This window comes from Leopardus geoffroyi, chromosome B4, assembly GCF_018350155.1.
Source record: "Leopardus geoffroyi isolate Oge1 chromosome B4, O.geoffroyi_Oge1_pat1.0, whole genome shotgun sequence".
In the NCBI taxonomy this organism is placed as follows: domain Eukaryota; kingdom Metazoa; phylum Chordata; class Mammalia; order Carnivora; family Felidae; genus Leopardus; species Leopardus geoffroyi.
In genome coordinates this window covers 1,499,692-1,526,936 of record NC_059341.1, presented here as the reverse complement: position 1 = coordinate 1,526,936, position 27,245 = coordinate 1,499,692, and the positions used below count along the sequence as shown (strand labels likewise).

The 27,245-nt window shown below is 46.8% G+C and overlaps 1 protein-coding gene across 2 annotated transcripts in view; it reads left to right on the top strand.

The window, feature by feature from the left end:
• The first annotated feature begins 2,350 nt into the window (after positions 1-2,350).
• ADARB2 (adenosine deaminase RNA specific B2 (inactive)) overlaps positions 2,351-27,245 on the top strand; it is a 418,568-nt gene continuing 393,673 nt past the window's right edge. Inside the window, exon 1 of one of the 2 annotated variants that reach the window (XM_045466044.1) lies at positions 2,351-2,925. In XM_045466044.1, the coding sequence (XP_045322000.1) occupies positions 2,826-2,925 (100 nt within the window). In that variant the 5' untranslated portion in view covers positions 2,351-2,825. The remainder of the gene's footprint in view (positions 2,926-27,245) is intronic. The other variant, XM_045466043.1, reaches the window with a different exon arrangement.

Below are 27,245 nucleotides of genomic sequence, written 5' to 3'. Positions count from 1 at the left end.
TGGGCGTCTCCTGGGAGGCTCGCTCCCAGTCCTTGTTCCCGTGGGAAGGGCAGGCACTGGCTCAAACTGGCTCAAGACACACATCAGCGCCGTCTCCTGGTGTCAGGTGACACCGGGCAGTCGGGTGACATTGGCTTCTGCTCCTTTTCCAACCTGTGTCATCAGTGGAGGCTGTCCGGCTGTGCCCGAGCGCTCTGGGGAACACACAAAGGCCAGGAGGCTCATCAGAAGAATGGCGGATCATGAACATGGCTCACTTTACGCCATCCTTGAGTTAAAATGTTTGTAATCGTGAGCCTGTTCAAAAGCCTTTCCTCCGACGAGAGGCAAACTTCTCAGAGCTCTACACGGCTCTGGCCTCACCGATTAAACATGATCTCATGCAAGATAATACAGAAAACAGCACATACCTACGCTAAAGCCACGTGGGCAGAAACTATACCACAATACAAGTCAATAAGTGAACTGGAGAAACTTCCAGAAAGGGAAAGGTTGGCCGAGATTTTTATCAGATCGGAATCTACATGTTCAAGTCCAGGTTTTGATTTGGCCTTCCAACCACACTAAATATGGATACCACGTAGGGACAGTGGCCGTGTCCTCTGCTTTTCCTACCCCAGCTCCTCAAAAGAGAGTCACTGTGTATGTGTCCACGGGCAGCATCTCTGCCTCGCGTGATACGGGGATGTGAGAAAGGCCACCACGAGAGGCAGACAGCCCTGACGGTGACATTTGTCTGCAGGGCCTCGGTTTCCCAACTGGGGGCCGGTTTTCTGCCACGACCTACGTGGGGCTCCTTTGGGTTAGCGGAGGCGGGTCGTGGGCAGCTGGGGAGTGTGAGGGTCCCGCGGCCACATCTCTGCATGCGGCCGGTGCTCTCAAATATCTCTTGTGCTGCAGAGAGCAGGTGGGCAAGTTGTGGACTTCTCCGGCATTTGGGACAAAGGACCGGCAGCTTCATGTAGCTGTGCTGTTCGGGGAATGTGACCGCTCGGTGTGGCTCAGCGGAGGGGCCTGTTCCCACTGCTCTCGTCAGTCGGAAAGGAGCCAGACGGCTACGAGGGCTCCTTCTCTCCGGGGCCCACCTGTAACGTATGCTCGCTCTTCCCAAAGTATTTACTGGATTGGTTTACTGAACAGTCGCAGAGTAACTAGCACGTACCAGTCACCGTTGGCGCCAGTCCTCACGTGTGGACGGAGCTAGGAGGCTGATGCTGCTGTGACGCCCGTTTCACAGATGGGGAAACCGAGGCACAGCGTACTTCCCCAAAATCAGAGCAGGGGAGCTAGGATTTGGAATCAGACGTGCCCCTCTCTCTCACCAATGACACATGGGTTTTTGACCCATCAGATCAACCCATGACGCATCTGGACAACCTCACTGTTCCCCATGCTCCCTGGAGGGGTGATTTTTCCTTATCAAAGAAAATTATCTAGAAATTTCCAGGCCCATAAGGAGCATGGAAACAGTGCGTATAAAATAGTAAATATAGAAATACTCACATGCCAAAATCTTATCAACATCTGAAGCATAATGCTCGCTTAATGACTTTGCAGGTGGATTTTTCCCCAAACCGTTACTATTTTAATTAATGGCTTATGAGACTTGAGTGCAAAAGGCAATAATGATGCCTTGGTTATGTTTCTTATATTTTACATCAGATTCTCCGTGTCGTAAGTACAGTCTTGAAACAATAGGATAGCCCTGGAAAAAAAAAATTGTTGAAAACTCTTCCAATTTGCAGTCTGCCTCCTGGTAAACACGACTTTCTTTCATCCGAATGTTATATTTGGCAATAAAACTATCAGATGGAAGCTCTCCTACATTTCATTTCATTGTTACCTAAATAAAGCAACCCATTAAAATCCCTCTCCTTAAAAATCAGACTCGGATCCGAACACCTCTGTCTTTATGCAATATTTCTTTAGCAAAGGGAACAGCAGAGACGTAGGGAAGGGGGGAAAAAAGAAACAAAACAAGGAAACAAACAAACAAACATGCATTCTCTGTAAGATGAATACCCCTAAGAGGCTGTCTTCCGGAGACTTGCAAATTTTAGTCCCTTCCTGAGCAGGTGAGGGGTCCGTATTTCCTGGCGAGAGATCTCCCCCTTGACACAGTGAATTAACTAGTTAAAAGCTGTTCGCCTGGAGAGACACACGGTCACGGCATTTTCGGAGCATGCAGAGCCCACGCGCGCGGTCCTGTGGTCGGAGCCCGGGGCAGCAGCTCCCGTAAGCTGTCCCCTCGGGCTGCTCCCAGACGAGCCGGCTCGGCGAGCTGTCCCCTCCCCGTCCCCTCCCTCCCGTGCAGCCTCCTTCCCTCTCCACCGCGTCCTGGGCAGCTCCATCCGTCCAAACGGGAGCTGAGTTTGCAGGCTGACAGGGATGCAAAGGGCTGGTGGTGCTGATGTCAGAGCCAGAAGACAGTTGTGATTGGACCTAATTAGACTTTGCAGCAGCAAATAGACAAGCTCCCTGCGTGATTGGCTTCAAAGTGGCTGGTGCCAAACAACTAGCAGACGAGCCAAAGTAGGAGCCCTGCGTTCGCTGGGAGCCCAGTCCGGAGCGGCCGCCTGGAGGAGGAGGGCAGCGGGGAGGGGGCGCACCTCCCCGCCGAGTCCCGTGGAGGAGCTGCTGCTGGCCGGGGTCCCCCCGCCACGAGCTGGCCGAGAACAGCTGGGGAGCAGGAGCGGGAGCCCGAGGCTCCTCCTGAAAAGTGAGCCCGCTCCCGGCCCGCAGGCATCCGGCAGCGCTGGGCCAGCAGCAAAGGTGAGCTGCTGGGGACCGGGTCCCTCCCGGCTCTGGCGGCTGCGTCTCGGGCCATGGCCTCGGTCCTGGGCACCAGCAGAGGGGCCGGAGGAGGGCTGAGCGGCCAACTCAAATGCAAGTCCCAGAGGAGACGGCGGCGGTCCAAGAGGAAAGGTAAGGACCCTGCTTTCTGCGCTGTCTCCGCTGACCGCTCCCCCACCCCGGGTGTGGGGTCCGCCTGCTCCCGCGGCTCCACTTTCGGGGGGCTCGGGGGGGGGGTCTGCTCCAAGCAGAGCACCGGAGTTCGCGTCCCTTTGTGGAGGCCCCGGGGGCTCTTGCCGGCTCCGAGGGGACAGGAACGGGGTGGGGGGGGCAGAGAGCCCGGGCTCCGCACAGCCCGGCTGGGAGCAGGGTTAGCAGGGGGAGTGGGTGCGGGGACCGGAGGACAGTCCCCTCCCCGCCTCACACAGCCTCTGACCCTCTCCGAGGCCACAGCAGCACCCGTGCCAAAGGAAACACTCGTGTGAGCCAGCAGCCCCAGAAAAGGGAGCGGACCTCATGCCAGCTTCTCCGTCCAAATCGTCTCGGAGGCAGGAGTGGGCAGGATGCTGGCGACCACGCTTCCAAACTGGCCGACGTGCCCCCTCGGTCTGCTCGGTGCTCGTGGCTCCGTAAACACTGGGACCCGCAGGCAGCACGGGCTGGTCCTGGGGTGGCTGGGGGGGGGGGGGGGAGCAGAGATTGAAACCTGGAAAGAGAAGTAGGCACGGCAGCTCGTTAGTGACAGAAACCCTGCAAACCAGGGAGGGAGGACGAGCCGCGAGCAGCGGGTGACAGGTTGTTCCCGACTCCCTGGGGGTGGCGTCTGCATTGTGGGGACCGCCGCCCTGAAGTTAGTGCATTCCGGGGCTCCGCCGGGGGCTGGGGCCCGTGCCCCAAATGCCACCGTGGGGGTGCGCGCGGTCCCGGGAGCGAGGGGGGCTGCTTCCTGCGCCTGCCTTCTCCCCCCCCCAGGGAGGAACTCGTTACCAGCAGCCCCTCACCATGAGTCTGCGGGAGAAAGTTCGGCTCTTCTGACGGCTTGAAATGTGTTGATTTAAGGGTGGGGGGAAAGAGTGAACACGGAGCTATTCAGAACCGCGGGGCAGATGCCACTAAGATGCATCGGATTCCCTGCCTCCTACCGCAGGATGCGTGCTGGAGGCTGCTCTCTGTCCCCAGAGGGTCGTCGCCTCTGCGGTGGCCTGGCAGAAGTTTCTGCCACATCTCCCCCTACCTGCCCTCAAATACCCCCGGAGCCCTTCCCGGCTTCTTCCGTGAAATCAGAAATTAGCCAGGCAGCGTGGAGACAGAAATGCCACCATCACATAGTCACCGATGACGGTTGCGAGTCGGGACCACGGGGAGCGGTCCCTTCCCGGGGAGGTTCCAGAGCCCTGGGCTCTGGAACTCGGCTGGGGGTGGATTCTGTGATTCCGGCTCAACTCTCAGGGCTGCCTCGGCGATGCCCGCTGCCCACTTGGTTACCTGGAGATGCCGTTTGGGAACAGACCTCCGGGCGCCTTCCGGAGTGATGCCGACAGAAAGTGGCAGCGAAAAGGGGCGGGGGGGGGATCACAGAATTTAATGATGACTACAACTTTTAAAAGAGGGAAAAAGGAAACGTTATCTTGTAAATTGTAAGTGTTCGTGTTTCCCAGCATTGCTGTTTAGTCTACTTACATATTAAAATTGAAGAGTATGGGGTAATATTTCACAATAAAACGGCATTCTACAGAAATAAAATACAAGCTGATGGACGTGGGAGCCTTTCTCCAAATTCATTTTTCTTACCTTTAAATGTCAGCCATGCTGGCTTAGAAAGCATCCAATTTGGAGAAGAACAACAAGAAACCGGAAGGAAGACTTCATTTGCTGTAAACTTAACTAGAACAGTTCAAAGTGGAATTTCTGTGTGAAATATTCCCATGCCTTGGCTTTTTCGAAGAAACCAGGTCTCTTAATTTTCGTGCCCCAAAACCGAGGTGGGAAAGGCTGATGTGTATGCGTGTGCTAACTCCTGGTGCTCGTAGGTTTATGTGTGGGGGTGAAATCTCCTGTGGCTTCTGCGGACAGCGGCCTTGGTAGGGCAGTCAGCTCAAACTGTAAATATTCACATCGTAGGGGAGAGTTAACAAGGTAACCGTAAGTGGGAAAATCAAAAGAAAACAGCAATTACGGGACACGTTAATTCATCATTTGCATGTGCTGGGAATAGGTCAGTTTCTGTGTAATTCTGTAGATCCTCGTTTTTCTCTTCTACCAAGAAAAACGGTGAATTTAAATTGCGTTCTGACAGTCATGACTCCCGGCGACAGCCTTTGAGTGCAGTGGCCTCGGCTTTTGAGCTCACCCACTTAAAACTCTGTGTTTGTCACAATTTTAAACCCACGTGCGTACTGATGGTTGTTAAGGAATTTGTCTAGGGCTCCACTGTGTCCTAACTAGAGCCACCGACTGGGAACACAAAGAAAGAGCCCGTCTCGTACGGGAGGAGCTAAATCGGAATAAACGTGAGGCTTACTTGCCAATGGTATGTCTTTTTCCACCTATTCTAATGAACAGGGGTGATTTTTGTAGACACATCTTAACTTTCGGCTCCCCGGGCTGCGAAAAGCTCTCAGTGTTCTGTGTGTAAACTCCAGAAGTGCTTGGATACATTTTTTTTTACGTCGCTTATTATTGTCAAAATAATCCGTGGGCTTTGAAATAAAAACTATAGCTACAGTTTAAGTGTGAGATTCATACTATGCTCTCAGCACCACGGAACGGGATCCAGAGCCTCAGAAATCAAATGTTTTCCCGTACTCAGTGTTTTCAGGCACCGTAGGCAGTATAGATCTTTAAGAATCCAAAAACTAAAAAATTAAAACAACAACAACAACTTGGTCCCAGGTATTAACGAGCCGGGACCTGCATGTCTCCCCCAGAAGAACCTTAAAGAAGAGGTTCAGAGTAGACCCTCCCACCCACCCACCCGTCTCTTCCCATTCTCTCATCAGGACCCCGTATGATGCATTTTTGCATTTTCTCTATGTGTCACTTTTGAGTCGGGACTTTGTCTTAGAAATGATTTATGAACAATTTACATTTTCTGTACAAGTGAAAAAATGTCAAAATTTGAGTTTTGAGGAGGAGAAAAATAGGCAGCTGGAAAAAAAAGCACTGTGCAAAGGACAGGGAAGCCGTGTAATTTTTACACGTGTGGCCACAGCTGCTCACAAGCCGTGTAACACGGGGGAGACGTGTCAGCTTGCTGTCAGGAAATACCGGGAGCACTCGTAGTTTACGGAGTTTATTCATCAACTCAGCACCCACTCAGCTCACCGCTCGTGGGGGATTCTGAGAGTCGGCACTTTGTTCTGTACTTGGCAGTGGGATTATTCGAGGCGATCGCACGCCAGCAGATCTGGGCTGGGTGCTCCGAGCGATGTCCCCCGTACTCGAGAAGGACTAGATGCGTGAATATCATGGAAGGTCTGTATTTTAGCCCAAAATAATAAAGGCGAAGGTTGAAGGTTATTTAAAATCGGTACCGACTGAGCCAGGCGCAGTAGGAAGAGTCAGTATTCATGGAAACAGTATAATATGTAAGCATAAATCACTTGAAATTTTATCAGCTAGCCCTCAACCAGTGGCTGCATTCCGGGTGATGTGTCCGAGGAATTTCATAGGTATATTTTCAGTCATTAAAACAGGACCTGTATTCTGTCGTGGATTTCTGCCATTCTCTCTTTCGCAACTGTAGCTGTCCTGAAGGCACGCATCAGCATGAAATGCATTTTGCAAAGAAAATATTTTTAGTCTTTGACAATGAGCACATACAGCGTGTAAAAATGACTCAAGTTTGTGGAAATTTTTCAAGAACTGTTCTTTCGATGCAAAACGTATTTGCAGTTGGATGGAGAGCCCATGCAAATTCAGCTGGTTCCGAGAGGTAAACGGGAGGACGGGGTTCTGAGCCAGGGGAGTCACCAGACAGAGAAAGGGAGGGAACTTTGGAGAGCTATCGCAAGGCTCTATAAACAACCATTTGTTAAGTCAACAAAGCCGATTCGGTCATCAGCACATGACCTTTCTTTTTTTCTGTTTTTCTTTTTTCTTTTTTTTTTTTTTTTTGAGGCATTTGACAGCAAAAGAAGTTAATGCCAGAAATGTAGATGTTGTTACAGGGCGATCCTTACACACAGTCTCAGAAACACTGAAGGTGATTGTTGGAAACAGCAACACGAGATGTTGCTGAGTGACAGTGAGCTGATGAATCACAGGAAGGTAGGGTGGGAGCGAGGGCCGGCCACTGAATGTCGTGAAATGCAAATAAAAAGTTGGCAAACGGAGCAGAATGAGGGCAGCGGGCGGATGATAGGCACGGGCTTGGTGCGAACCGGGATCCCGTGAAAAATTAACACAACACAAAGATCGCGTGTGGATGAGGCTCTTCGTCCCCAGCAATGCCCGAGTGACACATGAGTGTGCCTCAGCCTGGCTGGTGGGGACACAGCTCCGCACCACGGCCGCGCGTCCCCGTGCCCCCGCCTGCCTCGCCGTCTGACGGCTCGGGAGGAAGGAGACTGCATTTCGTGATAAAATGAAGTTGATTAAACCATTCACCATCCTCTAATTGTGCAGCTCTTTTTTCCCTCTTTCTCTTTTTAAAATTTGTGTTAGTACCTCTGGTTTCTAGTGACCCGTGTAATAGCAGTAATTTGAGATTGCTTCGAGGGCATTAGATATGATGAGTGAACTTGAATTTAGAATAAAAATATGAGATTCATGTATCCGTATCTAAATAGTGGTGATTCAGTTACCGCAGAAGCACTGTCCCAGAGGAGCATTATGTAAGGAAATGCAGAATGAGGAAATTGTGTTTTTCTGATCTGAGGCAGGGGAAGATAAGTTATGCTCCGAAAGCATTCAGGGTCCAATTTAAAAGCCATATGTGTGTTTGTCGTTCCTAGCTGTACCTGCATTCGTCGTAAAGGCAGTCGAAGTATTTGAGCATTTTTTATGTCTGCCTGCTTCTTTTCCTAAATTGCTGGGGGATGAATGTTGGTGTTTTCATAACACGAACAATTTTAAACAATTCGTAAAACAAAAATAATTATATTACTCGGTCCTTCGTCACATAAATATATCATTTCTAAATCGGCGCTCCGTTGGTAAAGCAGGCTCTTAATTACGAGCAAATAAGATTTCTAAAGGGACAGATTTCCACGTGGTGAAAGCAAGATTTTAGAAGCACTTCTTATAGCCATTTCTAAACTGGAAAAAAAAAAAAAAAAAGGTTGATGCCAAGTGAAAAAGGAAAAGCACGGATGTCCTTCACAAATATTGCAACTATTGAGTGTTAACACTAATCATGTGGCTCTGTGTTACACAGAAAAACAGGCCAGTAAGGGCCTGTCTGAATTCACATTGCTAAGTATCTGTGAATAGAGTGCACGTGAACTAACTCCTATCTCTTCAATTAAATGTTTTTCCTCCACTGAAATACGGAAGTACATGCCATTAAATGTTTCATTACACAAAGAGAATTGTGTGTTCCTAGCCATTAATACCCTACAATTCACTTAAGGATGTACCACCACCAGGTGAAGGGGCAGTGCTTCCAAAAAGAGGAGGAACGTTTATCCGACTCTGGATCCACGTGTAGATCTGTGAGGCTTTCGGGAGCGGGAAGGAGAGCGTTTTGAGAGATTCGTCAGACAGGCTCCTGCCCTTCCTCACACGTGTGGCCACGTTGGTTCCCAAACATCCCTCTCTGGTGATCAAACTTGTACTGACCTGTTCATTTTATTTAAAAGGAATGGGGCACAGGGCTACCGTATCTGACTTCTGGCTGAGTCCGTCTCAGCAACGTCCGGGCAACGTCGCTCTTAGAGCCCCTGCCCCACCTGCAAACTGACAAGTGGACCAGCTCCCAGGAGCCACATCAGAGAGCCCCAGCCTAGAGATGGAGAGATCCGCTTTGCAAGAGGTCTGTAATTTTACCAGAAGTGAGCCTGATCACTTGCAAAGACAGAAGTTGTTTTTTTGTGTTTTTTTTTTTTTTGTTTTTTTCCTGAAGAGTGAGAAATCTTTGGGGAAAAAAGAAAAGAAAAGAAAAAGAGTTAATCTGAGTGTGTGGGTCTTCTCCCTCCCCTCATTTTTATTCTAGTTACAGGCATTGCATATGAAGGGCAGCAAAAAAAATAAGTTCATTTTATTATCTTATTGGTGAGGAACGAATACAATTAGCATCTGGTTTCTGGTAAGAAAGTGGTGGGTAAATTTCCTCCTTGTGTTACAAGACACACACACACGCACGTGTGTATACACAAATTCACTATTATCTGTTTTAAATTTTAAAAATTACCAGTGGCGAATGTTACGTTTTCAATCTCAAAAAATAGCAAACAGGCAACATAAATTTTATATTTATGTTAAAGAGGGGACTTTATGCTTGATTAAGACATAGTGTTTAGTAAGCGGAGCATTTACATAAACAAAGAAAAGCAGCTTTTTTTATGTATGTTAAACACGGAAGAGACGTCGAATATAGATGCTCTTAGATTTTAAGATCGTTGCTTCTGACCCCCTAAGAGGGGGCTATGCACACTTAAAATGCAGGGCTGAAGGTGGCTTGGCCAAGCATCTAGTGGAGGGTGGCCAGAGTGGCCGTGCGTGTGGCACACTGGGACCAGCGTGAAGGTTCCCTGGAGCTGGCCTCCAGCCGGAAGGCACGGGTCTGTCTCCGCTCCTAGGAGGATCAAACTCTCTGAGGGTTGAGGGAGGGAAGTCCAGCAGTGTAGACAAAAGGGGGAACAGGACAGTTAATATTTCTAGTGGAGGCAATGCCCACTTTAGCCGCAGTCTGGTTGCATCCGGCCCGCTGAGCGTTTCCTTGACGGCGCCCATGGAGAACTTATTCACGAAACAGATCAAGGTGTCTTTCTGTTGCCGTTGCCTCACCATGTGGACAATAAATGAGACTAATATTGCTCAGAATTCATTAGTAAACACTCTTTTCTCGAGTGTCTATCGTGTAGAAGTGAATCTCACACTCAAGGGAGCGCTCAACACCGCCAGGTGATTTGCACATAATAGAAAGCGTTCCTTTAAACACCTGGACCAGGATGTGCTTTGGAGAATTTTACAGATTTAATTAATCTCCGCTGCTCCGTTTATCTCGGATGAAATCCCTCATCCTTGTTTCCCACGGCTGAGAGACGGGAGACCGGCCTTACCGTTTTGCAGTGCCTTACCCGATTTCTCAAATGTGTCCTCTAGATGTGGCTTTAAAACAGGGTGGAGGGGACTCGGTGCTCTGAAAGGGGGCCTGTCACTGGTTGAAGACGCAAACCCAAACTGAGTCCCTTCTCTGCTTAAAAGCAAACAAAAGTGGGGGAGCTTCTGTTTCTAGAAGCAGGACCTGCAATCATAATCAGCCGGCTCAGAGCATACGCCTAGGACACCAGTAATTGATTAAGCCGCAGATTTTATCCGTCCGAGCCCATCGGAAGTACCCAGATTTCCTCTCGTTAAAATTAATGCAGTATTTCCTAAAAGTTTAATTGCTTTTGGAAAAGTGCAATTTAATAAACATGACAGAAACGTCAGCAAAATAGATTCTGACCTCCCCTGCACCCCAAGTCTGGCTGGGTTCACTCAACCCTGTCGGTAACAGATGCTCTGCTTGTGTTAGGCTCACGGCTGTGAAAGCGACGTGTCCTTAAAGGAAACACACACTTTCTTTTTACTGGACGGTGCTCAGGCCTGAGAGCTGAGACACCAAATGTGCACAAACTCAGACAGTCTGACGTGTACCCTTAAAAAAAAAAAAAAAAAAGACTTTTATACATTTGGCTGTTAAGTGAGAGAATATTTAAAAATAGCACCTTTCACTACTCCTTGGGTGAATAAAAACATAGAGGGCCAAATTTAACTAGAGACATGAAGATATCTTTATTTGTGCCTGAGCTCCAAATACCGATACTGTAGACGAAAGTCTTCAAATGCCTATTCAGATTCCAACAGGATTGTAACAGGAAGTGACTTTTTAATTCAAAACCTTACGGTTCGGGGATAAATTTGCTGTATTCAAATGAGTCAATGCTGCTAGTTTTCTTTCCAAAGAAAAAATAAACTTGGAATAGAAATTATTGCTCTACCCCTAGGAAAAATCCCAGGATACATAGTAGCTTTTTAAAAAAACCCCAAGACAGCAGAATAGGGAACCCCTTCCTTTGACAGCCCGGGAAAGACTGCTCGGGGCAGGCACCACAATGCCTTGTAAATGTGTGCTGGTCCCACGTCTGTGCTCTGTCAGGAACTGCCCACGGGCATGGCTTCGATCTGATTGAAATTCAGGGAAATTTTCACCCAGGAAGCATTTAGGAAGATACGTACTTTAGATCTAACAAATTTGAGAGTTCATATAATTTTATGTCATCACCTGAGTTCTTTAATCCAATTTGTGCCGAAGTTAAATTATAATTTGGGCTTTTATACGTAGATAATGAATAGAATTCAAGTCATTAAAAGCTTGCACTTGTGTGTTTTGGGTAGATTTGTAATATACGCAGACAATATAGAGACGATATAGAAAGATAACAGAGTCAGGGTTTGAAATAACGCCCACCCGAGTAGCATGGTTTGAACTGCACGGGTCCAGTTACACACAGATGTTTTTCCATAAAAACAGGGCGGTCCTGTAAAATTTTCTCTTCCTTATGATTTTCTTAAGGATGTTTTCTTTTCTTTAGGTTCCTTTGTTGTACCAATATAGTATTTAATATACGTGACATACAAAATGTGTGTTTTATGCTATCCATAAGGCTTCTGGTCAACAGTAGGCCTTTAGTAGTTAAATTTGGGGGGAATCAAAACTATGCGTGCGTTTTCAACTACTCAGGGGTTCGGCGCCTCCCCCCTGGTGTTGTTCAAAGCTCCACTGTCCGTATAAGCAGTTGCTGAAGTAAGGAAATATCGCAATATTAAAAGATTAACTCTAAACAGCAAAAGTCTAATATGTACACATTTTTAGATGGACATTTAAAAACTCGAGTACAGATTAAATGAATCTTGAGTAAACTTCTGAGAGCTCAGACTCCTTGAGAAAGCTGAAAAATGACCTTGGTTTATGACCATGCCTTATGGTCCTGAAGTAAACATTCATCAATTATAAAGTTCCAAAACATCATTTTTTAAAAATATCCCTTTCTGCATATTTCGCACAACGTGAAATATTTTTGTCTTTGTCACTAATGAAAATCAATCTATCCTCTTGTATCACATAATAAGAGAGACACAAAAGCCACATGGCAGAAAGAGGTTTCATTGAAGACAGAATGACAGAGATACAGAGAAACAGAGACAGGGAGGGAGACAGAGAACGGCGTCGTCTCTTTATTCCTGTGCCCTGATCAAAGTTCACCTTCCTACATTTTATCTCCTGTACCTTCAAAAACAGAAAAGGCACTTGATTTAAAAGTATGGGGCATCCAATTCTGTCTGTTTGCAATTTTGCCTTAAACATTTTGCGTGTATTCAGACAAGGGCTGTATCTGATGTGTAAGTACGATTTCTTCACTCTGAGCAAGGAGCTAGGAACCGAAAATATGCAAGAAAAACAAGGTGGCATGATCCTTGTGTCGGGGCTTATATTGTATCTGGAGATATAGACATACAGATGTAAATTCAAAACACGGAATAGAAATAAACTGTCATGACCCCAACACACTATTAGGTTCTATGGGAATTTTTTTAATCCAAATATGATTGTATTCTTTACAAAATTGGATTTCTATTCCATTTCTTTTATTGTTTCAAGTGAAACCCCTAAGTAAAAACTAATATAAACCCCTCTAGGTTTGAGCATTTTTATTTCTCCCACAATGTCAAACATAATAGCTACTCAATTAAAACCCACTGAGAAAATTGACTTTGTTTTTGAAGGAAGAATGGCTTAAGGAAATAATCAGGACAATACGGTAGATGGGAACGTTTTCTAAGGGGATTGTGTACAGATGGTGTGAGCTGTAGGGGACAAAGAAGGGCCGTAGCATACGGGGGAGATGCTCAGAAGTCAGCTCTGGGATGATGACGTAGAATTACCTGCTGGTGGGAAAGGCAAAAGTTTGTTGTGTGTGTGAGGTGACTTCTGGGATGGGCACCGTGATGAGATTTGTGTCCCCATAAATTAGTACGGTGGCCGTCTCATTGTGCACCCTCAGTAAACTGTTGTCAGAGGACCAATTATTAGATTCAGGCTGCAAATTTATAAAGGATGCTGTCTGATTTATTTTTAAGTTGTTAATATGTAAATCTGAATTTACTCATGCGGCAAGCATTTATGGGACACCTTTATGTGTCAGCCACCATGGTAAATGGCAGGGACTAAGCTGTAACAAAAGCTCCGAAAATGTCCTAAAAGAGTCAGAAAGCACCCGTCACTGGGCTCTGGCGTCTCTGTGGTCCATGCTGGAGAAACCCCCCAAAAAGCTCGGGAGGCACATCTCTACTGTTTGTCAAGCCAGCTGCTCTGAGAATTAGCACGCTCGTGGGCATTTGTGTGGATGGGGTGAGATGAAACCCTCACACCATACAGATTCCAAAGATGCTTCTTAGGGAGCAGGACTTTGGACCGTGGTGCCTCTGCCTTGACTCTTCTATAGACTCTTTCTCCTGTCCCTCCAGCTTGAGCACTGGGGCGCCACATGCCTGGTGGCTGCACGTCTGTCCCACTCCCGCGACCGGTGTGAGACACCCTCCTTCTATGAAGGTCCGAGCGCTGCCCAAGAACTCAGCTACCACCTTGCTCCTTGGCTCACAAAACTTCCGCTCTGTCCTCATGGCTGGGGCCAGCATTGTGTGTGTGTGTGTGTGCACGTGTGTAACACAAAGTCTAGGGCCAAGCCCAGGAAACTAAGTAAACGTGGCATCTAACGTGTGATGCAGCCTGGCACTCTTTTCCTGTCTTTTCCTGGAGGCCGTATAAAGTAGGACGCAGAGCTCATCCGAATAGTCATAGGGAGTGTCCCCACTGCCATGTCCACTCAATATTGTGGACACAGAATACGTCCTGAGAACGATGAAAATCACCGAGTTTGTCCCTTGCTTCCAGGTAGATGGCATGTTCCCTGGTCTTTCTTATCTCTTACCTAAGAGAGCTTTGGGATTATCGCTCTGTCTCTCTGTCTCTGTCTCCATCTCATATAACATTCATTAGGCAGGAGACGCGTGGAGACTGGAAGATAAAGTTCGTCAGTGCGTCCTACTTACGTGGGCAGGAGCGATGCTGGCTGCGGTCTTTAGGTCTAGATATTTATCTATAATGATACTTAGGAATGTTTCCGAAGTTGAACATCAGGGAAACAATAAAAGTAGGAATTGATAAGATTGAAACCAGCAGAAATCTGACATTAACATCCACACCTCTTCATCAGGAAACTGTCTGATCCTTAGTTCAGATGGTTAAGGAGACCGTCTGTGCCCTTGATTCCTCTGGACTTTTCTTCTTTGGACGTTTAGGTGAGCTGACCTGTTTCCCAAGATGGCCTTGACTCATTTGTTCCCGTTCTAAAGTGTTATTTCTTATAGCAGGGTTCTTATCACTAATATCAAAATCACCTCTGTGTGAAAATATTCAAGGTTCGCATGAGATGCAAAGACACCATCACACTTATATGTGTGTGTACATATATTCATAACGTGTCATGTTTAGGTAACCGATGCGCGAACTTTCAAGATAAAATGTAGAGTAGACGGGACTTTTTGTGCTCATTAGATGAAATAACGATTCAAAGAATGTCTAGGTCACAGTGGTTAGCGTGTGAGAGCTGCTGTGATAGAACAGCACACTGTCCCGGATCCTGGAGGCGGGGAGTCCGGGATCCGGGCGTGGGCAGGGCTGGTTCCTCCCCAGGCCTCTCTCCTGAACATACAGACGCCACCCTCTCCCCCTGTCCTCACATGGTCATCCCTCTGTGCACGGCTGTGTCCTGACCTCCTCTTCTTATAAGGACACCAGTCAGATTGGATTAGGGCCACCCAGTAACCTCATCCTACCTTAATCCCCTCTTCAAAGACCCTGTCTCCAAATACAGTCACATGCTGAGGTCCTGGGGTCAGGACATCCACATGTGAATTTGGGGAGACACAATTCAGCCCACAACAGCCAGAATTCCATTTGCCTTCAGAGACGTTTCCTGAAAATTAAGGTGTCCCATTAGGTTAGCAGTCCTCTTTCTCCAGAAATATCGCGTCCACCTCAGGGCAGGCCAGTGAGTTCCTTGGTTCCATTTCATGCCCATGGTCTCTCCTGTGGATGATCTGCCTGCAGAATTGGACCAGCTTCAGATGTGATTAAATGATGCCCAGAATTTTTTTCTCAATTGTCCGTCATGTTGTGTTGTCCCCCAATATGATGGTACAAACTTGAGGGAGTTTTACCTTATTCTGCCCCGTCTCGTGCTTTCCTGCCCCTCTGAAGATCCTCATTTCTAGTTACAGGTGGGGTGAACGGGCATGATTCTAAGAAGTGTGAGTGGGGAAGGTCATTTTCACCCCTGACTGACCACGCTTCTTCCAACTGGAGTAGGATCAGTGATAAACTTTTCTTATCGGGACGTAAAGGGGACCGTCAGGTATCGTGAACTCAACATCATCTTGGTTGTTTTTTTTTTTTAATATTTATTTATTTATTTGAGAGAGAGAGAGAGAGAGAACGAAAGCAGGCGAGGGGCAGACAGAGGGAGACAGAGGACCCAAAGTGGGTTCCGTGCTGACAGTAGTGAGCCCAAAGCAGGGCTTAAACTCACAAACTGTGAGATCATGACCTGAACGAGCAGAAGTCGGACGCTCAACTGACTGAGCCTCCAGACGCCCCAACACTGTCTTCGTTTTGTGGATGAGAGAAGTAGGACCCAAAGGGATGAGCAGCTAGTCCAGGAAGCTCCGGACTGAAAGAGCCGGCCCGGGAGCCCAGGGCCTTGGGTCCTCAGGTGCTCGTGCTGAGAAAGTCTCCGTCCCGGGGTAGAGTTGGACACATCGGCACAGAGAGGCTGTCGTGGGAGGGCAGGCCCCTGGAAGCAGGGACTTCCAGGGCAAGGGTGGGCAGAGCACCGGACCCCGTCTTCTCTGGGCCCCGTGGAGCTCCCTGCCACCTGGGATTCCTCTGCAGAAACTCCTCAGAGGCTGTGTCACCAGTGCCCATAAGAGCTGTGACACAGAGCCGTGACAGCAAGGGCGTCAGGGAGAGGCTGGTACTTGCCATTTTCACCGTGAAACCAACGCACAAGGTCTTAATGAGTGTGTGTGTGGATGTGTTTGTATATATGTAAATACACATATATGCAAATATTTATGTCTATATATCTTCCACTGTGCGTTCATTTGCTTAAGTGGTGTCAGTAACACAATTTTCTGATTTGAAGATTAAAGGAAACTGTAGAGATGGTTGAACAAACTCAGACATCAGCATGTTTAGTTTTCAGATGTCTATACAGCACGGCTATTCAATTCCAAAACAAACACGAGTTGTTGCATAAGGCAAGATATTTAAGGAACACATTGAAATAAGATTAGAAGTGAGGACGTTTTAAATTCTCTCTCTCAAAAGACAAACAGAAAAAAGAGAATCCAGCCTGCTGTAAATTCACAACACCATACACGGGAAGATAAGTCTACACGAGCCCTTTTTTGTTGTGATATTCAAGTTAGTTAATAGTGTGCAATGAAAATAAAATATACTGTTCATTCAGTGAAATGCTGGAGCTAGATTTGAATATCATAAAATGAATTCCTCAGATTTAAATACACTTTTTTGGTTATTCCGCATCTGGATTCAACATGAAAACATTCTGCGTTACTTTGTGTGTTTCCGTGTGTTTGTGAACAGAGTATGTTTCATCTACTCTCATGCGTAAAGGATAAGTTTACTGTTCCAATTTCCTAGATTGAACTGGCTCAGGTTCTGTGCTGGAGAAACGAAGTCAAAAGCAAGCGGAAGCCGCAGGTAAACATATCGGCCCTCTTTTAAATTCCCTGAGTAAATAGATGACACCTCAATTCCAGAAACAAATTTGGGTACAGAATAGTCAATAGGGCATCTGAGCCCACCCTGTGAGGACCGACTCTGGAAATACGAACCCCGAAACAAAGCAGGCAAGTGACCGTGGCCCTCATGAGGAAGCACTCCACGCTCCCGCGACGTAGCCAACGGATGCTAACGCGGAGGACAATATATACACACAAGTTGACCGAAATCATTCTCCCCATCTGTTCCAAATCTTATTTACAAAATCACTTTACATAAACACACACAGGTAGGATCTCTGTTGTCGTTTTCTTTAATTCCTCTGTAAGAAAATCACCAATTCTTGGTACTTGGATTTAAAAAGGGCCAATGAGGGGTGCCTGGGTGGCTCAGTAGTTTAAGCGTCAGACTTCGGCTCAGGTCATGATCTCACAGTTCACGAGTTCGAGTCCCGCGTCGGGCTCTGTGCTGACAGCTCAGAGCCTGGAGCCTGCCTCGGATTCTGTGTCCCCTTCTCTCTCTACCCCTCTCCTGCTCACGCTCTGTCTCTCTCTGTCTCTCAGAGACATTAAAAAAAAGTTTTTAAGCAGGCCAATGAACCTCAATCCCTTTTCTCCAGAAATAAGGTTGGGAAGTCCCCTCAGGCCTGAAGGTGGGGCACACAGAGGACCGAGCAGAGATTTTCGGTTACCTGGACAGAGGGAGGCTCCAGATCCGGAACAGGGACAAGGGAAGAGCTGAGCAAGATAGAGTACAGGCCGCCTCTCAGTGGAGGGGCCTTGAGTCTGGGGCACGGAGCCCAGTCTACCACAGGCGAAGCGTCTCACCAGTATCACGCGAGGGTCTCGGCTTACGCATGGCACACGGTACATCAGCCTCACTGGGCTTTTGTGAACTTCCCCGCTGGCGTAATACCAGTGCCTAAATTTCCTTATTTGTAAAAATGTCTTCCAAGTCCCGGTCGATTTACAACCAGAGTTGCTCCTAATCTGAGTGACTTCAAATGTGTGCGTGACCGTGTCTCTGCCCCCTTCGTGTTACAAGTATGGAAACGGCAAAGCCAGGTCCCGGAATCCTGGAATGTAACTGTAACCTTGCCAGATGAAAATGCTGCCCGGGCAAATTTAGAAAACACTCTGATAATAAGCTTATGGTTTTAAAGTTAGTTTTTAATACTTGTTCTTTCTGAATTCTTTATATCAACATTAACATTTATCTGGCCCTAAAACACACAGTAAACTTTTACCTCTTGTAATATTCTGGTTCATTTCCTTCTCTTTGTTGCTTTGTTGTTATTGTTGTTGTTGCTTTAAGTGACTTGAATTCTTTACACAAGTTGAATAATAATGAATCAGTTATGGTCCTGGTCAGTCTTCGTGGCCAAGGTCCCTCCAAGCTGACAAAAAGACAAGGCTTGAGTTTGAAAGTGTGGTTTGTTCATGAACCCCCGCTACCTTCACTCAGACGTGCACTGACTTTGCACTTGGCTACGACAACCGCAAGTCTGGTCCAGCTTCACAGGGGTGTGGTGTTTGTGGGATCGTTTTCGTCAAGGCAACAGGAACATCAAATGGATAATGTGGACTCATTTGAGAAAAGGTAACGGATGCCTTAAACCTTCTGATAACCTTGCAAATAGACGCCTCCACACTGAACACGGGCTGGCAAGACACTAGGCACAGGCGAGTTAAAAAAAGAACAATAAATACACAGGCTGTGTACTTGTCTTTTATACTACTCCCTCCTCTTTTTGCTGTTATATTAGTTGCTGTCCCAAAATTTGCTCTAAATGGACTATCAAGCCTCCACCAATGGCTTCCTTTTTATCATTATTTTAGAGAGAGAGAGAGAAAGAGAGCAAGCAGGGGAGGGGCAGAAGAAGAGAGAGAGAATCCCAAGGAGGCTCTGTGCTGAGCACAGAGCCCAATGTGGGGCTCAATCCCATGACCCCTGGCTCATGACCTGAGCTAAAATCAAGGATCAGATGGTCAACCGATTGAGCACCCCAGGCGCCCCTCTAGTAATGATTTCTTAACAAGGACAGTTACGTGTACAGGTGGGCCAAGGTAGGGCCCATGTCCATCTGTAGTGAGGGGTGACTGGAAACAATGCCTGTTTGGTTCTCAGAAGCTTCTAGATCAAGGTAGTTAAAGTCACAACACCAAATATTATTACCATTCTACTAAATAATCAGAGACCTCCCCACCTCAAGGCATTCTTTTCTCTTTCCCTTTTTTTGTGACATTTTCCTGAGCTATATTATTCATACATTTGTGGTTTCGATGTTCCTGCTTTATACTTGTCCAATACAGCATTTAATGTTTTGATGGTTTTCACAAAACCAGCTGGAAACCATGCTAAGTGTGCATGCATACTGGGGGGGATGGGAATCGTTTCTAAAGCACAGTCTCAGAATGGGGCAACAGCAGAGAGCCATGCAATAACGGGGGACCACCTGTAGGGCAGCACGCCCACAGTCAGGGGGTGCCACCGTAGGGTGTCACTGCCCCTGGGCCCCAGATCTGCCCTTTGTCACACTGCGGCCTGACCCCAGGGGATCCTGGGACCAGACATCAACCCCCATCACATGTACACGTTGATGTCCCTGCCCCAAAGTCACTGAGAAATGAGCCTGATCTGTGCCTTCAAATGAGAAGAGCTCAGAACACTTCCAAAATCAAAACCGAAGGAAATCCGGCAGAGACATGGGCAATGCGGCTTTGTATCCCTGCGTCATGAGGCCGGCTTCCTGTCCTTCAAGAGGACGGGCGGCTCACAGACAGGATGATGGGAATGTGTCTGAGGAAACGCATTCAGTCAGGAATCTCAGTGGCACCGTCTGTCCGTCCTGCAGGGGCCCTAACAGGACTGGGTACACCGGCCAGTCCCCCAGGGCATATGTGAACTTTAGGGGTATTTTCTGGATTTTTCAAGTAATTAATATTGTATTATAATATTCTCTCCAGTAGACCCTTGACATCCATAAGAGATAAATTCAGAGATTTTTGACTCCTGAATCTGCCAATATTTTATCACAGGTCATTTCTCCATGGAACGGGGGTAAAGTAAAACGGGGAGATTCATGCAACATTCAGGATGCCTTTAAAAAAAAAGCTTGGGATATTTTTATCTTTATAAATTTAACGAGTTGTTTTACTACAGGACTTCTCAGGGCTAGTACTTATTGATAATATCCAAGGCAGGGAGAAACATGCAGTATAACTTATTTTATTTTATTTTATTTTATTTTATTTTATTTTATTTTTGGTGTAAGATTTTAAACTTAACTTTTGGGGACCATACATTAAAGTCTCACTTAACATTAGCATTCCCTGGGATAGAGTTTAAGAAATGCCCAAATAATTGAGCATCACTGAACATTTCCACTGCCTCCTTCACAATGGAATCTGCTACTAAGCAATCTGTATTACGATTTTTAATTTATCTAAGCCTTCTGTTTTCTTCCTAAGAACCATAAGTTTTAGACCCATTAACACCTTCTTTATTACTGTCACCAGCCATATTAGACGACTATCTATCAGATTTAGGGTTATTTTCTAGAGTCTGCTCAGAATCGAAGCCACCTTCCTGATGGGGAAGCCAGATGGCCCATGGCCTCACATCCGCGCACACTGGAACAGACACACACATGGATGTCGGATGGGGAGGGGCCTCTGCGAAGCGTAACCCTGAGCTGAAGCTCATGATTGTCCAGCAAGGTGTTCAGAGCTTGGTCCATCAACTGGAAGAGGGGGGAGGTCAGTGGTAATGGAGGCTTTTGGCCTCGCTGTCCTGCCACCAACCTCTGGAACCTTCGGGAACACCTCTTACTTTCCTCCGTTTCCCCTACCTCTGTCTGCTCTATGAATCCCCTCTCTATTTCCAGTAAATGCTCTTTTTGCTTAAAACTAATGTGTTTAGTTTCAACTGCTTATAAATAAGAACTATCATTATTTTCTTTTTGGAATCCTTTTCAAATAATAGAGCGAGGCCAAAATGAAACACACTGTTGAGAAGTGGGTGGTGAGCCACCGACTGGGTCACCCCCCCCCCCCAGCTCATGGATGTTATTCCTGTTCAGCATCACAATACCTGCATGTTCCCACGTTTCCTAGCTCTTTGGGGTCAATTGTCACCCACAGTTTTAAAAGAATTATGTTGCTACATTTTAATAAGAAGTAACCTTGGAAGTTTCCCAATCAGTTAAACAAAATCAATTATTCATATAGCAAAAAAATGCATGTAGTGATTTTTATTTTTCCCTTAAGCCTCGCGTACTTTCCAGAAGGAAATTATGTGATTACCATAAAAGAAAGATACAGTGAACCTTTGCAAATGAAAATACACTCCCAAAATGAATGGAAGAATTGGGGGGGATGATATGACTATCGAGCATTAGGCAAAGTACTGGGCTTCCTGGTAGCCAAGGCAAAAAAAAAGGAAACATAAAGAGTCATACCGCAGACTTCTTATTTTCTAATAAAAGCAATGAACTGGGTTGTGAAACCACAGGAAGAAAAAAATTAGGTTATTTGACTCAGGAACATATGAGAGCATATGTAACTAATTGGATATTATGGTTATAAAAGGACTTCATGAAGGTTTCAACGAAGCCTCTGGTTTTTCAATCAGCTGGCTCTGATGGAGCGTCCACACAGAGCCAGTTCTAAAATGTGCGCCCAGCGTCTAAAGGAGCTGACGGTCTTCGTGGGGCCACCTCATACCGTTCAGGCTGGCATGGTGATGTCAGGGCCGTCAAGGCTGGTATGGCAGGAGGGGGTACATCCAATCCATGTCATTAAATACAAAATGTAAGAAGTGAGTTAGGACCCACACCCAGTGTTTACCATCTCAGGCTGACTATTGAGGATACCATTTTTACATTCCGAATGCACGCCTGGTAAGCCAGGCTCCATGCGGGTCAGAAATGCTTGTCAGGTGAATTATTTTAGCTTTGGTTTTTAGTAAGTGACACCAAGGTCAGCATTTAGCTTTCAAAAGGCTGTGTCTCCATTCTGTCTGCTCCTCGGGCCGGCTTCTCGATGGAGACACTCACCCCTCAGCTGACCAAGTGCTTCCCTGGGTCCATCTCAGACGCAACCTGCGTTGTATGACCTCCCCTCCTCCCAGGGCAGTGTTGACCTGGGACACTGACCTCTAATGCTTCCAAATCCTGGCCTACAATTTTATATAGGAAGTGCTTAAATTTTCCTTTTTTTTTTTTTTAACCACCATCCTAGCTCAAGGAAAACCTTCCTTCTCTTAAGGTTTTTACACACACATCGTCCTGCCGACTCTCATCAAATGTTTTCTAAGCAATGGAACACTTTTTAACTGAAATCACATGGAGTCTTCTCATGCAAAAGAAAGAACTAAGCTTTGCAAGCCCTCAGAACTCCAGGGAACACATTCCGTAAACCACTGGCTGACCGAGCACCGGCCCTGATGCCAACTTGCGCGGTAGTTGTCTTTCTATGGTGCGCACGTGTCCTGTGCGCCCTGCCTCAGCTTTCTCTGTTTCCTGTGGAAGCAAGTAGGTATCCCACATGGCTGGCTGGCTTGAAAGAGACAAAGGGCGCGACCCCATCCCTTCGTGTCCCTGTGAGACCCGCGGCACTAGCCTCGCCTCCGAGAGAATTCGCTTGGTGCACGTAGATCGAATTCTGGTCCACATCCTCGTCCAACAGACCTCTGCACACAAGACGCTGAGGCTGACTCACAGTCTCTTCAGAGAGAGCCTCACCTGAGATGCTCAATTCCCATGTCATTTTGGCCAAACAAAAGAGGATTTAGGCCCTTAAAATGCTCCGTAAACCCCACCAGAAACCTCCTGAGAAACACCGTGTAGCACCGTCGGGCTATGGATATTTCACACACATGGGCTCTGCATTTCTGTGATTGTGTTTATGTGTCTGAGCGTCCTGTTCCTTCCCCGGGCTCCATATCCTGCACTCGTCCAATTGTGGAACCCTAAGGTCGACATGGCCCAATGTAGTTTTCTTTCCCAATTCCCCACGTGGCTGGGACAGTTCTGTGCCTAAGGCGAGTGCTGCCCGGGGACACTGAATATTTTATTGGGGACTCTGTGCCATTCAGCTTAAAGCTTTTCTGAAACAGGTCAGCCAAGTTCCCATGGCGGCCCCACGTCACCCACCAACCTCTCCAGGCGTGTCTGCCTCCCAGGTGTCCTGGGCCTTCAGTCTGAGATCTTGCGGCCTGGGGCCTGACTCTACCCATCTCCTTCCCTCTAGACTTTTTTTCTCCAACTGGTCTCTCTTAATACCTGATGTCACCCAGCTGATGTCAGAAACCATCGGATACCCTTTCACAAGGAAGCATAAACAATGAAAATTATGTTGTCATATCTGAGGGCCTTGCTTGTTAGTAAGAAAAGAGATTTTACTGATGCAATCTTATAATGTGGTGTTAGTCACCCACGGCAAGACCAAGAGAGATCTTTCTGGATGAGGTAAAAGGGAGCCTTCCCAGCGCCCTCAGTTCCCACCCCACAGGCAGCCACTGGCTCTCCACACAGGAACCACATGAGATGCTCCCATCGCGTGCTTTCCCGCACCTGCTTCCTCATGCAGAGCGTATACGCAGAAAAAGAAAACAATGGGATGAAAACTGTAATACACTTGGCGATTTCTTACCTTTATATGAAACAGAGTCTTATCAAACATATGTGATGTTTGCCTGCATAAGAGCTGTGTGAATTCTTCCCCCAAATATTAATTTTCATGTGATGAATAAATATTATATTTCTGTTTGGAAATAGCCGGTCACTATAAAGCAACTGTTCTGAACACCTGTGTGTCAGAAGCTGTGCAAAGATTCAGTTATAAGTTAAAAAATAGTCATTGTCACTTAGGCTTCTGTCCTGGAGGAACTTAGGGGCATGAATTTGGAACATCTGTTTTAGATACAGCTTAGAGCATTATTGTTTTGTGAATTGTCTTAATGGACCTGAGGCATACATAATTTGGAGATTTATTTTTTTAATGGGCGAGGTTTGAGCAAAACAAATAATGGGCAGTTTGAAAGTCCTGAAAATAAACGCTAAGCACCAATCTAACGTTGCACGGATAAAGCACCCAGAGAAGGTAATTAAGCTCCACTTTTTTTTATCAGGACTCTTCTGGAGGCATGAAAGCACAATTCAGAGTCATATTAAATTCTAGGCCGCTGTGAGAAGCTTCCACCATCTGGAATAATCTAGAAATGTCAGAGCCCACACTCTATTCCTTATAAAGGCAGAAGTTACACATGTAAATCTACAATCAAACAGATAAAGAGGAAACCCTTTATCAGTTATCTTCCTGAAAAGGCATCACCCATCAGTTTCGAGGCCCCAGCGATGGTCACAGCCCCATTCACTGGAATCTGTAGCTCAAGACAAGACTCAGTTCCCGAGAAGTTATGTAGCCCACCTGAGATCACACAGCTGGTAGATGGGTAAGAACCGTCTCCAAATTGCTGATCACTGTCGCCTCTCTTTGTCAAGTGTAGGGAACCTCAGCACAGTCATGTGAGGATTCACTGTCCATCAAAGGACAGGCAATGACGCCTGTGCCCGCAGTCAGTGCTCCCAGACGTGTTCACGGCCCCCCGCCAATACCAGCCACACTGGGAGTGTCGGCCAGCGCCTCCTTGCCTTCTCACTGGGCAAGTGGCAACGCGAGCTCCCCTCAGAAGGAACAGGAAGCAGGCTGATGTCCTGGAGTCACTCAGCGTGGTGCCCCCGGCCTGTTTCGGGGACCTCATGTCCTCTGGACTGGCCAGGCATCAGGTGATCGTACTGCCCAGCCGCTGGCTGAGTGTGCCCCGAGGGTTTGCAAGAACTGACTTCCAAGCAGCAACATGCCCTGTGCGGGACACATTGACTTTCCTCACTCGACGCCATTAGTTTGGCTGTGTCTACACGGCAGCAGTCCTTGCAAGCATTTTGAGAGCGCGTTGAAAGCCCTGCTCCTGCCCCTTGCTGGTCTGAACAGGTAGAGAAGTGGTGTAAGGAGCAAAGTGGAAGTCCCAGTATGGGTTTCGTGGCCAATAAAAACAAGGCTGAAGGTGGGAGTGTGGCCTGAGCTATGAGGTAGGAGACAGGGAGGTAGGTGACCCCACGTCTTCCTTGGGCTCCCGCCCGTGCAAGAGTGACAGATGACTCCATCAGGCCTCCCGAGTTTACCAGGTAAGCAAGTGCCCGCACTCCCTTGGGGACGAAGGCGCCTCGCCAACACCCACCTGACGGTTGAATTTTCCAACATCACCTCGTGCCCATTGGCCCACCACGCCATGTGCCAGTTTCACGCGCACGGGTGTGTGCCGATTACAGATGCAATGTGTATGTGACCCGCATCAAACCCAGAGATGCATGACTTATTTTTCTTCTAAACAGTAACTTTTTAGGAGAAAGGGTGATAATTATCCAAGACCCATGAAGCCCATAGTGCTGAAGTCGCCACCACACGCGACACTACCGAGGACTCGGATATTTAGGATTTATTACCAAGATTCAGAGATGATGAGGGAAAAATAGACATATATCAGAAATTAAATGTACTCTTCTGGTCTGAGTATGAAGGACAATAAATATTTCTGTCACGGGACAAATTAATAAGTAGCATAAATCACCGATGACGAGGACATTGACTGTCCTAGAAGATCTCCAGTCCTGCCTCACTTTCTGATGGACTATAAACCTTCCCAGACTAGGGTGTGGAGGTTCAGGACACATCGTCCTCCACCGAGGACCTCGGAGGGAAGGTGATTAGCACACGGAGGGGACCGCTGTCTCAGGAGAGCTGCACGTAAAATGACCGGGGAAGGAAAAGGCAGCTACTTCTCAAATTAGCATAATTAGTAATTATCTCTTAATAGCCCCACTTGGCTTTGGAGACTTGGCACTTGAAATTCTGCTTAAAGTTCAGTGAGGAAAAACAAATTTCACGCTGAAATGTCTCAATAACACAGCCGAGCTGCTGAGGTAATGGTCTGGGTGAGGTAAAGGGAGGCGATGACCATACGGACACCTCCAGGTCTCCCCTGGAAGAACCAGGTGTGCAATCATACATATTGTGACAGAAAACACCAAAGAGTGTGCAGCGTCGTTGGCGTTCTCCCGACTCTGTATTTCTGTCTTTGAAGATACTTTCGGAATTTTTTGTCTCTGGGGAGCCCACGTCACCTGCTAGATATTGAGAGTCCTTCCTTCCAATAAACACATAATATAGCTTCCCCTAGATGAAAACAGCTCAAAATAAAAACAGTATGAAAAATAAAAATAAAATACAACAAGAAAGAAAAACAAGCAGCATCAATGTCATAATCAGCAGTCAACAAATCTTACACACACTTTCCTCTTTGCTTATTAGAACTTAAATCCAAGTAAGATTCACTAGCAGCAAAGGGCTAATAAACCTGGAAGTTAGACTCTATGGCAAGGAAAATGTTGGATTCTTTCTCTATTTTATTAAGATATGTTGGACAGGGCACGGAGAAGACATATTTCCAATTTTACATGGCCAAACAGCAGCTTTCTTTAGTCTGGGCAAGGTACACTTGCAACTTGTCAAAGCAAATATCGTAGCAATTTGTAGAAAGTCTAAACTATCGCCCTATAATACTGATCAATAAACCACTGGATGATGGGTTCAAAGCAGGTCTCCAGTCTGCACACAATTATTTAGCACAGGAGCAAGAAACTCCCACGGATGGCCACTCGTAGTTTAAGAGCTAGTTGTGCAAAGGGGTTGAGGGTGAAAACGTCCATCCAGATCTGAGACCACCCTTCCTCACTCCTCCATGTTTAAAATGTTCTGCTCGATGCCCTCCTCCTTCCCTAACCTCAGTCATTTCCTCCATCTACCATCACACGCTCCTCCTATGTGTTTTCATGCAGCATTCCCTGTACCCATGCCCAGATTTGCCCACAGCGTTGGGTGTTCCTTGGTGTGGCTCACAGGCTGATGGGTTGATTGCATAAGTGACTCTTGAAAGAAGAAGGAAGAAAGATTTTGATATTCGTGATCACTTACTGCCTAGCATGTGCACATCATCTCACTGAATCTTTACAATAACCCAAGGAGGTAGATGTTCTTATTGCTATTTTGCAGGAAAGAAAACTCAGGTCTTAAAATGATATAAAATATGGCCAAAAGAGAGCTTGAACCTGCACTTTTCCCATGACACCAGACTGCCTCCCAAACTAATGCTTTCTTCCTGAAATGGTATAACCAAGCAACATTTTGGCAGCTCTATTTTTTGAGACACCTCCACACCGTTCTCCACAGCGGCTGCACCAGTTTGCATTCCCACCAACAGTGCAAGAGGGTACCTCTTTCCTCCACATCCTTGCCAATACTTGTTGTTTTGGTGTTTTGAAGATAGCCATTGTAAGAGGTGTGGGGTGACATGTCACTGTGGCTTTGATTTGCATTTC